This window comes from Sphaeramia orbicularis, chromosome 9, assembly GCF_902148855.1.
Source record: "Sphaeramia orbicularis chromosome 9, fSphaOr1.1, whole genome shotgun sequence".
Lineage (NCBI taxonomy): Eukaryota > Metazoa > Chordata > Actinopteri > Kurtiformes > Apogonidae > Sphaeramia > Sphaeramia orbicularis.
The window spans coordinates 29,678,707-29,692,966 of record NC_043965.1 but is presented as its reverse complement, the minus strand read 5'-3'; the positions used below and the strand labels follow the sequence as shown (position 1 = coordinate 29,692,966).

The window sequence follows — 14,260 nt, the reverse complement described above, 5'->3', positions numbered from 1 at the left end:
GTCTAAGAGACATAATCATGCAGAAATCTAACACCTCCGTTTTTATTAAAACTCAGGTTACTTGAAGTTAAGAATTGCAGAACATTTCTCTGGCAGCAGCAAAATACATCCATACACACATAAATAAACATATACAATTTACATGACAATACATTTTAGAATCATAAAATATCAGCAAATTCTTTAATAAATCACCAATATCAATATACAAATGAATCGGGCAAAACGTGCAATCTGAAATGCCTTCCTTCATGCCATTTAACATTGTGTTGAACATATCTAATAAGTTTCAGGTCATTTTGCAGTTGGTTTCAAGCAAAAGGGACAGCACCTAAATGCTCTTCTTCCTTGTTACTAGCTGTTGAAATAGTAAGTAAGAGGAAGTTCCTGGACTGAATACCTCTTATACTTTTGGATTGACATAGATTTGAGCATATGATAAGCAATGAGGAGAACTTAGAGATAATTCTCCGTTTCCTGGATGATTGTTATCATACACTTAAAGTTTCTATCCTTGATCATAGCAGCAGAAAGTCTCTGAATTTAGCCCTCAAATCAAAAGGAACACTAACATGTAAAATAACCCCAGAATGCTCTGAAGTTAATTTGATTTCTTTCATTATAAAAAATGAAAATTCGCGTGCCACGTGCAGGCATACTCTGTAGATTTTTCAGGAACTGTATTCTCAGGAGCTTCCTCACTTCTTCTTTTTCATTCCCACAATACACCTTTACCTCCTACTCTCCCTCTTCTAACCAAGCCTTCTACTCTGAGCTCCCCGAGAACATCTGTGGCTTCCATGCTGCCCTGGGGGCTCCAGGGATTCAGCTGTCTGAAGTCTGTAGTCTACACTGGGACTGTCTGGAAACAGCATAGGGCCCCTGGAACTCCCCTACCTTTATGCCCTTAAACCAATCTAAACCTCCCCTCTCTTTCATACTTTACCCCGCTTTTGCCTTTTTTCCCCCTTTGTTCCTCTCTCTCTTACTGGGTCAATGGTGTCAGACAGACCTGCTGTGCGCAGGTGTGTGCTTTTGTTCAAGCATGCCTGTGTGCATCTGTACAGATGAATGCATGTGTGGGTGTGTAGCACCCACCCCATGATGTGTGTTTCATTTGGTATGTGTATGTATGCATCCGAATATTTGATGTCTGTTGTATGTGTGGCAGTATTCATCAGAGTTTCCTCTCCTACATCCCAAGCACTGTGTCTTGGCTGTTATACAGTTAAGCATAGCCCAAGAAAGATCTGTTTCCAGCTGACATTGTTTTCATTCTTTATGTTATTTTGCACAGATATTGACATATAAATAGTTGTTGGCAGAGAAATATTTAATATACTGTACTAACAACATATGAGGTCAGTGGAGGCAATCAAAGGAAGTTTATAAGATGACCTTGGCTACATTTCTTGTCTTGGATTTGGCCTTCAGAGTGTTCTGTGCCAAAATGCTAAATTTCATCTAAAAAGAGTCTTATGTGTTTCCAAGTTTATTACACCCTCAGTTCCCCATCCCAGATCAGACTACACTGTTGCCAGGCCATCATCCCTACTGGGAATTTTTTCATACTTGACCTGGCTGGTTAAATAAAGTCAAACTTGAATGAACAGATAAAACAGGCCAACCACACATGTAGTTCTGTCTGCTCTTGGTTCAGATCCAAAGTCTGTGTCTGGGTTTGCTCTGCTGAGTCCACAGGCGGAGGATGGCGGCCTAATCCCGGACATAGAGCTTGGTCACGCTCCCCATCAACCACCAATCCCTAAATGACTGGCCCCAGGGGGGAGGCAAAGGAAGGAGAGAACTAAAATACGAGATAGATGAGGTGAAGGGGAAACTAAATGGGAAGGGCATGATGAGTTGAAACTTAAGGAAGTGGAGGAGTGTTTGGGTTCGACATTATCTCCAACCATTGCCCCCTTGAGCATTGTATTGTTATAGTTTAAATGTTTAGAGTTTAGGTGAAAGCACTGAGGTTTAATGGATAAATTCTTTTTAAACAAAGTTTTAAGCAAAGCTCTAGGAGGCCTAGATAATAATCTGAATCTCTCACCATGTCCTGCTCTTCTCTTTATCTGTCTGACTTTTTTGTCACTGCCATCCTTGCTGACTTTATTCAGAGAAGTTCTCAACTTTTTTCCCTTTTTTTCATTGTCCCTTTCTCTCTGTACTTGTGAAATGTGTATGCTTGTGTGAGTGTGCGCCTGTTGTGATGTGTTCTCCAGGACTTTAAAGCAGTCTAAAATCCCATTGGGGGAGAAACCCAGGTGCAGAGTGCAGGTGGCGTGACCACTGAGACAACCTGGTGTTGACAGACCTGGCTCTTTCTCTGTCTCTTCTTCATGTTTTTCCCTCTCTATTTTTATCTCTTCCTTCTCTTACTTTTTCTCAGTTTTTGCTTCACTGTCAATGTCCATGTCATAATAAATCTTTATCTGTAACCCCCTGCTTTCCACCCTCCTCTCATCTACCACAGGGTGAACGCTGCTCCTTTTCGGTGCAGATGTGGTATTACCTCCTGTGTGGGCTCCGTAGCGATCTGTGGCCTGTCCTACCAGCAGAGTTGGCCAAGGAGGTGCTCGGCCATGTGCTGTCAGAGACTTTACAGGTGCTGGTACAAAGATATGCTAGGGCACAACCTTCATACAAGAGGCACCTGCAGATCAGGTACTTAACCTTAAAATTTTGTTCATTCTTTGCTATACAATAGTAGGCTGGTACAAAAATACATGCCAATCATCTTGAACTGCCTAATGTCTGTTTTTACATTCCTCATATATATACATTGCATAAGCTGCCTCTATGAAGAATTTCCTCTTCACCATCCTCAAATTTAATGTAGACTTGGCCATGCGTAATTTGCCTTGACTTCAGTCATTACATTAGAAGTCTTAAACAAAGCCCCAAATAGTTTCTGCTTTCTCTCCCTCACTGTTGGCCTACTTCCACTCTGATCCTAAGGGCCTGACAGTGGAGGTCTGAATGTAGTGTTAGCACATCATAAATGTACTCTCTGTAAGGGCTCAAGGGGTCCTACACTCCATTTTCCTCCTCTGCTTTCTGTTCCTAATAGCTGGATGATGACAATGAGCAGGTTAAACTATGACATGCAGTTTGAGGATGAAAGAGTGACAAAGATAGAGTGCAGAAAAGATGTATATCACTGTATGATGTCAACACAAAGCCTATTTTATAGTGCTTTGAGATGTGTGTTTCTGGAGAGACAATTGCTAAGTGTACGGATAAGCTAAACAGATGGCTTTCTCCTGGCTTCTTCTGTTTTGTTTTTTTTTACATTCATAGGGGCTAAGTTAATTCATTTATGCTCTGTGAGTCCAACCTTGTGCATGTCTATTAACTGTTTTGACCATAAGGAAAAACAGGGATGAGGACATGAAAGATGATAAACAGCTTTACCCAAAGCAATGTATACAGCAAATTTATTGGTATTTGAATATAAAAGCAAAGAGCAACATAATGAAGTCACAATCCAGTAACTTCCAACTGTAAAATCACTGTGATCCTGTGTTATCTGACTGTAATGAGACTGTGACTTGATGTTAGCCTTTGAAGACAGGGATGATCTCTTTATGACTCTGGACTCTTTCACATATTTCCTCTCTTCTCATCCTTTTCTGTTTTCATATATACATTCACCTGTTCTGTCCTGACTGTTTTTCCAAGATGTGACATTACAGCGCTGCTACTGTATGTGGAGCAGCTTATGTGGAGTTTATGTGAAAATCCTGAGGCTTTGGTGCGCATCAACCCTTCTTCAGCAACGGCCATAATAGCAGGCGGCTCAGACTGGCCTCACATAATCCACAGCCTGTGTGACCAACTCCTCACGGTCCTCATCACTGTCACAGCTCCACTGTCTTTGCTATATAGGTTGGTATACAATAAAAATACCACACCAAACCAATATTTGACTACAGTTTAATACTCACTTGGCTCTGGCTGTTGACTCTGGAACCATATGTTTGTCAAATAACTATGTGGAGCTAACCACACAAGATTTAATAATATGAATGGATTGCTAATGTTCACAAAATGAAATGAAACAAGAGAATATTATGCACACAGGGGGCTATATTTGGTTTTATGACATTGCTGCCTGAAGTGATAGACAGATATGAGTTAAATAATATATCTTTTTACATTAAAGAAATATTATTCAAGTGTATGTGTGCAATCTCAAATATTCTAGGACATTTATGGATAATCCTGAGTCCACATCACATCAGTCTGACAGCACTGTTGTCCGGTGGCTTAAGGCTATTGACCCTGACCTCTTCTCAGAGCAAGCCATAGGGTGAGTAAAACACCCACCATAGCATCTGTTGCCATCATACAGTAGGCACACATGTACACATGTTCATATGTTCACATACAACTCCCCTCACACACACACATGCACACACACACACACACACACACACACACACACACACTATGGTATACTGAGACGTCGCACACACTTCCACCCCAGTATAGAAAACTACACGCACGTACATGCAGATACAGTATATTCAATTGTAAATAACTAGAACTGCTTGATGTCGAAGGTTTCCAGTTAGAGCTTTTTTGGTAATATTACACAGATGCATGTAGAGAAGGAAGAAAGAATAATGTGCTGTTGCTGTTGACACTGATTTTGTTTATGTTGCTTCTTGCTGATGGTTTACACATGAGCAGGGAGCTACAGACCACGACACGCATGCATACATGTGTGTCCAGTTACTGTTGTGACCTCCAAGGTGTAGTCAATCACTCTCTCGCTCACCCTTGACTCCACCCTCCTCCCCTCTCATCTCCCTCACAGCCAGAGGTGATGTCATTGCGTGTTGATGGAGCACAAATCAAACGAACCCCCTTTCTGCTTCTCCTAAGAATTGGAGAGCTTAAATTAGTTTATTTTTATGACCTCTTTATTTCTTTGCTCCCACCTCCTGCCTGCATGCTAGGGGTGCCGGGGGGCCTGCCAGTGGACTGGGGCCAGTTCCACAGGTCCTCATCCAGGAACCCAACCTCTGAGGCCAAATCTTTCCCCAGCCCATTAAAATAAAACCCATTGTTATGGTTATTAAATAAAACAATAATAAAACCACAAAGCACATAAATATATCATCTGGCAATACTGGCCATAAAGACAGCATCTGTAGTTATGTTTTCCTGATGTATGTCTATGGATGCACACATTGAGGCTGCTGTTTAAATTTTCTTCTTGCTTTTGCACATATATGTGTGTGTCTGTATGTGAACTTAATGCAGCAGTGTGTCTTGGTTCTGTAAGCTGACCCTGTCCTGTAGCTGAGCAGATTTATCAGAGCAGTTAAAAGAGGATTTCTTCTGGATTTGCGGTCCCAGTGACATCATAAATTGCGCTGTCAGATCGAGGCATAGTTTTCCTCAGTCAAGCAGCAGGGTGCACCCTGCTCTAGCTTTCTGGCTCAAATAGAATGGTTAATATCTGGGCAGACAACCCTTGTTTAGCCCTCCGCCTCCTCTCTCTTCAGACAAACTCTCCCCATTCCTTCCATTAGATTTTATTGAGATGTATAAAGTAACATGCAGGCACTCACATGTCAGCATGCTTTCACACTTGCACACATACGTAACCACAAGCATAGGCACTAAAGGGTGCACGCACGCACTTACATGAGCACACACCAAGGATACGGCTCATTACCCACAGCTGGCTGCAGCCTCTTGGTTATACAAAAGATGTAGGAGGGGGGTACTGCTGTATATTCATGTATTTGGCTGTCTCCCAAATGTTAATTTGCTTTTAGCTGGCCAAGATTAGAGCTAATTCCTTCCTGGTGCTCACTATAAGTAAGTGTGAGAGAAGGAATTTTTACACTGACTTGACTGACTTATATCAGGAGTGAGTGACACTTGAGGAAGATAGTGTTTAAACATGAACAGCATTTTCCCCTAGATTTTCTTCCAACACAACGATGATATCTGTCTTTGTCTTCTACTTGTGACAACAGAGATCCTCTGTTGTCTTTTGCTAAACGGACTGCTATCTGTACACTCACCTGACACTGCACAACTGTCAACTTTGTTATTCCTCTTTCTCCTCTCAGGGAAGGCCTTGTGGGCCACACATTCTCTGTGTGTCAGTTGAGGCTGCTGACCTCTGACCCAGGAAGCAATCCCAGGATGCTTCTCCGGATGCTGCTGTACAGAGACTGTCACCTGCTCAGAATACTCCTGGAAAATTCATGTAAGTCAGTCCCTACTTGTGTAAATGGATTGGTGTATGTTAATGGATTGAAGACTCTGTGTCTGTGTTTATATTTACAGTTTTTACAACCTTAGCTCTTCATCCATGAGGAGAAAACGTGTATTTGTATTCAATATATTTTTTGTGTTGTAGAGCACTCTCAGAGTCAATCCCACAGAGGCCATGAGTGGGAAGGTGTTTACTATTGTCTTAATTATGCTCCAACATACTAAGTTACACAGACCTTAGATGAGCTCTCTCTTTATGAAGTTATCATCAGCATCTTTGCCATCATCATCATTTTTACCTTGGTCATCATCATCACTAAATCAATAGAGAGTAGTAATAAACACTCAACAGGCCCAGACGGAGCACGCACGCTGACCTTTAAAGATTTTCCCTTTCTTCTTCTCTCCTCCGCACTGGCAACAGTCTAACCTTTAAAGACTGTTGTGCACTCGCACATTAATTCACATTATAGCGACCTCATTAATAACAACTTTCACTGTCTCGTTCTCTCGCTTGGTCTGAGTCTGGCTTTAAGGCTCTGCAATGCTTCTCCCCGCACACTGCCGTAAATCAATGCTGGAAGCGCTGACTGTCGCGTGTTATCACGGTGACGGGCTAATTAACCAGGAAGCAGACAGACAGAAGGAACAGCTTGACTGAATGCCTGCACTCCCATAAGCCACTGCACTGTGTTATACATCTACCATATATATTGCACTAGGGTGTTTCATGGAGTAGACTTTTAAACGTAATAATGCCATAGATAAAACAACAACAGCAATTAGGGTTCATTTTTACTTGTTCTAAAAGTTTTAACCAATTTACATGTGTTTTTTTTTTGAGTCAACTGATACGTTAACAGCAAGAACAGAATATTTAGATTTTGTAGTACATTTTATTTCTACTAGGCCAAGTATGTTTAAAAACTACATCTTACAACAATTTTGTCAGTTAGACGTTTTACAATACAATATCCTGTATCTTCTGAATCAAAACTCGAAAGCTAGCTGCTAAAATAAATGTCATTGGCTATCAGTTTAAAAGATGTATTATCTGAAAAGGATATGCCTCTTACACATTTATAGTCTTTGCTTTTGCACAGGAAGCACACTGTGTCTGGTACACACACACTCGCGCACACACTTTTTTTTTTTTCATCATCAGCGTCTGTTTCCAATTACAGAGGTTTGGAGAGGGGGCCTTTGTGAGTGGTTGACTGGTTGTCCGGAAGATAAACAGGTGTAGATATTGGCTGTGTATCAAGGCTGGATAAGCTTAGAGACCTAAAAGTGGGGAAAGAGAGAGAGAGAGAAAAAAGACAAAGAAATACAAACACACTGGAATTATTTTATATTGCAGTAGTGGTGGAAACTCCACAGAGATGTGCCAACACACTGTCATCTGTTTTTTTGAAGTCATTTGCTGCAACATAATGGGATCATTATTAAAAGCCATCTAGTTAACCTGCCATGCTCTCCAGCACCCCAAGTGGAAATTAATATTAGTCACCCCTGTTTCCTTGTGCCGCTGTAGCCACAGCAGTGATATCCCAAACATTCTTTCCTTAAGGACCAATTACCACACAGGCAGTGAAGAAGATGCCGATATAACCCACATAATGCCTCCTAATAGACTGATTCTAGGTCAGGGTGCCTGGCCACTTTTCACTGTACAGAAAAATGTGTGATTGGGAATATAGAGAAGATGAGGGAGATCTTAAAGTTTAGAGTGTAGCACAGCACTGGAGACAGAGGAAATCACTTCTCATCTGAACTTTGCTCAGTGGCAGTGCTTCCTACCTGACTGTTATTAAGTTGGCTGATATTACTGGCCCGGTAATGCAGCAGCTAATTTAGCCCTGTCTTTTTAAAATAGTCCAGCATTAGTCAGGATGGCGTTGTGCTACCCTCCATCACAGCGCCCCCTCATTGACTGCTGCGTTGCATACAGTCTCCTATTCAAATAGCTGTCATCTCCCACACAGCAGACTGACAGACCGCTGGATGTCTGCCACCTCTGGAGCAATGGGCCTTTCCTCAGCAACCCCTGTCAACTTAACTCACACACACTTGTAAGAACATAATACACATATATAGACATCCATATGGGTTACACAGACACACACACCTCCATCCTCAGCCCTGTGCTTAGACACCAACCCCCACAAGGACACCCTGTCAAAACCTCTTCCTTTTCACTTCCTGTCTCCATGAGCTGTGGATCCCACAGCCAGGGGCTTTGAAATCTGTTTCTTTTTCTGTTTTTCGGGTCTGTTTTTTTCTCTAACACAGATGTGGGTTTTTTCCTCCTCTTCTATTCCACAATGCCTTTTGTTCACCCTTTCTGTTAACATGTGTCAGGTTGGGCAGCCTTGACATTTTCCAATGTGTTTTTTCTGTGTGCAGAAATCAAGATGCTATTTCATAGGATAGGGTTTTGTATCTTTCATACCTATCTCCAGAAGGTTGATATTTTCTGAATCATTATTTAAAAAACAGATTTTATACAACACATCAATTGTGGAATGTGTGTGCATGACTAACTCTTTTCATTTCTGCATGATTCATTCTGACATTCTGAATACCCACACGTTTATTTGTATTGTGTACACAAGTGTCTCACCAGATTTAATTATTTCAGATTTTTGCCAAGAGACTGACATTGAAGTATCTACAGAGAATCGCAAGGCAGGGGATGACTTCATGGTTGCGTTATTCAACCTTTTCACTCGCCTGAATAATGTTCCAAAGGCCTTGACTCAGGCCCTTCTGCCATACATGGAGAGGACATGCATATGGGAACATCTCTATACATTAGCAGGTAAAGTACATTAACCTGGTACCTCTATTATGTTGTACCTCATAGCTCATTGCAGCAGACTGACATACTTTTACTGGCATTCCAATCTTGAGGAGGTTGACGTACAGTATGAAAGGCTCTTGTAACATAATAACACTAGTACAACACTATCCTGCATAAATAAACATTCAGTTTTAAAATTAATTCTTGCAAATGACATCCTCTCTTGTTATCAAATTGTTTTTTTGTATCAAATGTTCTTGAACCAAAGCTTTGTGGTCTTTTTTTTTTATTTTTTTTTTTTAGATTTTTCCATACCTATTAGTGTTATATTAATAGGGAAGAATACTTACCTTGTACTGTACTAAAATGACATTATCTTATCATAAAGTATCATATTGTCTGGTCTGCATAACAAGAAAAAAATGCAAGTAATTTGTTTACATATACTAAATCTGCTCATAATGAATATTTGTTTTTTAGAGGCCATGATGATATGCATGTGAGCTAAAGCATGACTTTAATATGCTGTTACAGAGACCGCAATTACTTCCAAACTCTTTCTTTTTTCTGCTCTCTCTGGTAAAGCTTTGATACAGAGCTTAATCAGAACTCCTGTGGAGTATGGAGCTCTTTTTGGTGGTGATTTTATATCCTGGGTGAGTGGTAATTATTGTAGCATAAATTAGGGTGATTGGAGAAGAGTATTTGGATGAAGACAGAGCAAGGGAGGGGTCGACAGAGGGAAAGAACGAAAGAGAGATAGACTGAGCCACAGAGAAATTCTCAATGTCATCCAATCATCATTTATCCTCACAGGGTAATTAGTTTAATTATTGGACTGTGCCAAATCTTTGTAGTATAATTTTGGTTACAGGATACCCTCGGTGCCCCCGTTTCTATTAAAACTGTTCACTGAGTTAACTTTCATAGATTACACTGAGAGTTTCTCTATTTCTCCACTTACACAGATGTTTCATCAGACAGTAGCAGGTTGTTTCAAATCAATACACTAGTCAATACAGTAGCAGGCGGTATAAAGTCTGAAAACCAAGTGACTTTGAAAAATATGTCTAGGTCCCACCTGCCACAGAACATTTCTGTCTCGAAAAGCTATATCATTTTTTGTTCCGCTCTCCTCTTTTTGCAGGGGTCTAAGGTCACACATTTGTTAGGCGCCTCTGGAGATTTTGGTGCACTTCCATTGCCGCCTCTGTACTATATCTCTTTCTTGTAGCCTTTGGTTTTACAGCTGACACTGTAGGAAGTTTATGGGTGCCATACAACTTCACGCCGTAGCTGCTCTGCTATCAATATGAACAGGATATGAAAGGGCAGAGTGATGAAAGACCTGAAGTGCACCTGGAGAAGGTAGTAAGTTTCTCCAGTTGGGCCACCTGGGTTTTATCGAGAACATCTGAATTTAAGTAGACGTCATTCGATTTATAGATAGATTTTAGGTATGTACATATATATACATATATATTAGATGAATATGCAATTCATGTCGCACAGTTTTAAAAGAGGAGTCATTTTTGACTTAGATCAAGGGCAGTATCAAGTAGGTTTCAAGAAACTGATATTAAAATTGTATAATGCACTTTATTGTATGTTTTTTGTGTTTACAATTCCTACCCTTGTATATATGACTTAAGACATTTAATAGTAAGAAATTTCCTTCTTTAATGCCTTGATAATAAATGTACCTATACATTGTAGAATCACATTGAATGTAGTTCACTGGTAGAAAGATTATACAAGACAATGTTGTAAACTCAGATAAATCAATGAAGCATTTCTCTGGGGTTCCTATCCCTGACAATTTGGTCAGTTTGATCTGTTTTATAAAACTGTAGCCTAAGATGCACTAGTTCTTACTAAGACCGCTAGATAATTTAGGTATATAGCGGTCATTTTAAATCTTTAAATAAAATTCATTGTCTGAAATTATCATTATTAGAAACTTGTCAGATATCCTCCATTACCTGCTGCTTCCCATTGACCCTTTCTTTCAGAGTCAACACAGACAGCACCTGTAGTGATCAGATGTCTCCATGAAACGGTCACCACGTCTACCAAAAGCCTCTTAGTGTACCTGGCCTCCATGGTAGTGGGGTGGCAGACTTCTGAAGATCATACTGGAAAGTTATTCAAGCGGGATGTACCAGAGAATGTGCTGGCTAAAGTACCTAAGGAGTGGAACTACACAACCCTGGAGCCACAGTTGAAGGATGCTCCTTCTAAGTGTATGCACAGGCTGTGTATGATTTGCCTGTGATGTGATTTTGAAGATAAGTAAACTGTTCTAAATTATTTGCTTATTTGTCAGAGCTCACAGGTAACCTTTTTTTCTTACAGCTGTCACTTCCCTAGCCATTCAAGCCATTTCCCTGGTCTTCACCAACCTGCCTTTGGTTATAGCATCTTTGCCTCTACCCGTTCGGTTTCTCTTTCATGAGGCAGAGAAGCATCTCTCTCAGCATGCCAGGCAGCTCCGCAGTGCAGGCTTGTTGGTCTGGGTTGTGCTGGGGTGTCTGATCCGGGGCCTGGAGGACCCAGACACACTTGAGCAGATGAGTAATTTCGCCTTGGACCGACGGGCAAAGGACCGCCTGGCACTGTTGGCTGAATGCCTACAGGCTGCCATTGGAATTCAGCAGAAGGTAAGGACTAAGGCTGTTTTATTATTACTTGACAATGATATAAATAGTACTAACAGTTCCATTCTCCTTTATGCCTGTAAACTAAAACAGATTAATGTAAAGGGATTTTCTGTTTCTGATTCCAAAAATGTACCAAGAAATCCTGTTGCATTAATGTATGACTTAAAAATATAAGTATTATATTCCTATTGCTGGTGTCAGCAATTTATCATATTCATGGCTTAGGTATCATTTATGATTTCCATTCATTGTGTGTCTGGTAGGGTGTCCCCAAACCCACAGTGCTCAAGGTTCTGCAGGTTCTGGAGGAAAAAAGGCCCAAGTGGACTAACATGCAGCTGCAGAAAGCTCGCAAACTGTGTTCAGACAGGTGAGACGCAGAGAATTATGGTAGCGTGAGGTTAAAGCCAAAAACTATTGGTGTATATTATACTAATGATCCCAGACATGCAGTACAGTATGTGTAAACATCATCAGTCTCAGTGTTGATTATTCATGGTCGTCTTCAACAAAATATGTAGAATTGCTTTCTTGAGCCTTTTGATTGTAAAAACAGTTCTTTCATAAAATGAATGCAAATTTCCTAAGACATTATTGTATGTAGTAATTTATCAAAAGTAAAATGGAGGCTGAAGTTTGATGAAGCAGGAGGTTCAAACTCATCAAACTGATTGATGATATATTTAGTTATTTGACATTCACCATAGATATTGAATAAAACAATGGATACAGCATGCCAGAGTAGAACTTTTTTTTAATTGAGCATTCAAATTCTGATGTATTGTATCATTGTAATCATTTTTCAAGGAAAACCTTTATGGGCAAGATCAATGTATCTAAAAAGTGTTGTAGTAAATGATGGACATGCCATCCGACTGAGTGGACTGCAGGCTGGAGTGATGGGAAAACAGCTTTCACTTTGGGCTGATCTGTGACCTTTGGCTCAGCGCTCTGCAGCTGGTTCCCAGAAATTGTGTCTGTGGTTGCTCGCTTCATCATAACAAACTCTGGGTGCATCCATCCTCATAAAAAGGTGATTTGGTGGCCTAACAGAACATGTGCAATTAAAAAAAGGGGAATGAAATAAATAAAAACACTGACAAGATTATGCTCAGTTCTAGGAAATGCTGCCTGCTTCAGCTGACAGTAAGAGAGGATGTAATGGGAAGGAAAAAAAAGAAGAGACAGGGAGGTGGAGGGATGGGGAGGGGATTGAGTGGAAAAGTGAAAGAAGAGTGATTATGTATCACCTGTCGGAGGCATTCAGTGGGATCATTACTATTCATTAAACTAACCTTCACAGGGAAGTGACGCCTGGCTTGTAAACAATCAGAATACAGTGAGAGAGAGAGAGAGAGGGAGAGAGGGATGTAATAACTCCAAAAGAACTGGCACTTTGCTCACTGGCATCTTACACACACATGCACACATATACACACACACACACGCGCACACACATGTTGAACAGATGCAAACACACACACACAGAGTAAACCCTTCTACAATGAACATTTGCCCCATATGAGCCCTCCCACCTCTGTTTCCTCATCCCACTTTCCACCCTTCCTTTCCCAACTGTAACCCCCTCCCCATGCCACCCACCTTGTCTTTGCAAAGTAATTTGTAGAGGAGAAGATTATTGTTCTCCATCATGGTGACCCTGGCTGGGCTGACGGGATGCATACACAGATGAAGATGAATGCAGTTATTCCTTGGCGGAGGTCTGCCTCTTTCAGGGCACATTGGCCCTAATGACATGATTGATAGGCTGTCCCAAATCCGGAGGGGCCCTCATTAATCACCCCGCTGACTGAATCCAATCATCTGCTTCACCTGCACAGTGATGGACAGGAAAGGATACAGCGCAGGTGCTGACACGGATGCACAGCCACCATCGCCGACAACACCACCACCAGGCCGCCAAGCAAAAGAATGAGGGGATGTATGGATGAGACGGGACTCTTCTTTCTTTGCTGCTCTCAATGTCAAGCAGCCAATCGCTTCTTGACAGGCGACACTGTTTCTGCCACCTTATAATTACAAAGGGGAAGAGCGGAGGGAGAAAGAAAGAGAGAGAGAACAATGACAGGAAGTGTATGTGAAGGAGAAGGTTTGATGGACGATAGTATCATATCCATCCATACAGGAAGGGCAGGAAAATGATGCGGGCGTCTGGCAGGGTTGCGGACTGCACATGCATGAGGACCTTGACACACAATTACACACACACACATTCACGCTTAAAAACACACACACCAATCATTTTTAGTGCACCAGCATCCTTCAGTTAAAAATCCCCCATGTATCTCATGAATGGTAATGAAAATATGGAAAATTATTTTATTATCTCTCGGTCAATAATTTGAATTTTTCTCCTACTTTCACCAATTTCTTCTTGCCAACAATTGAATTTTAAGTCCATTTGCCCTCTGGCGTCAATAGTTTGTTTACAATTTTTAAAAATCATTACTTAAAACTCAGTTTTGGTTCATTTCTTTATGTAAAACAAGTTACAAATTTTATTCCAAATTCTTCTCTGAAATATAAAATA

General features: G+C 40.9%; 1 protein-coding gene across 3 annotated transcripts in view; it reads left to right on the top strand.

Moving 5' to 3' along the window:
• kiaa0825 (KIAA0825 ortholog) overlaps window positions 1-14,260 on the top strand; it is a 117,843-nt gene that overhangs the window by 28,367 nt on the left and 75,216 nt on the right. For all 3 annotated transcript variants that reach the window (XM_030144033.1, XM_030144036.1, XM_030144035.1), the window contains exons 12-19: window positions 2,480-2,670; window positions 3,688-3,894; window positions 4,214-4,318; window positions 6,099-6,238; window positions 8,888-9,067; window positions 11,062-11,292; window positions 11,405-11,709; window positions 11,973-12,079. In XM_030144033.1, the coding sequence (XP_029999893.1) occupies window positions 2,480-2,670; window positions 3,688-3,894; window positions 4,214-4,318; window positions 6,099-6,238; window positions 8,888-9,067; window positions 11,062-11,292; window positions 11,405-11,709; window positions 11,973-12,079 (1,466 nt within the window). The remainder of the gene's footprint in view (window positions 1-2,479; window positions 2,671-3,687; window positions 3,895-4,213; window positions 4,319-6,098; window positions 6,239-8,887; window positions 9,068-11,061; window positions 11,293-11,404; window positions 11,710-11,972; window positions 12,080-14,260) is intronic.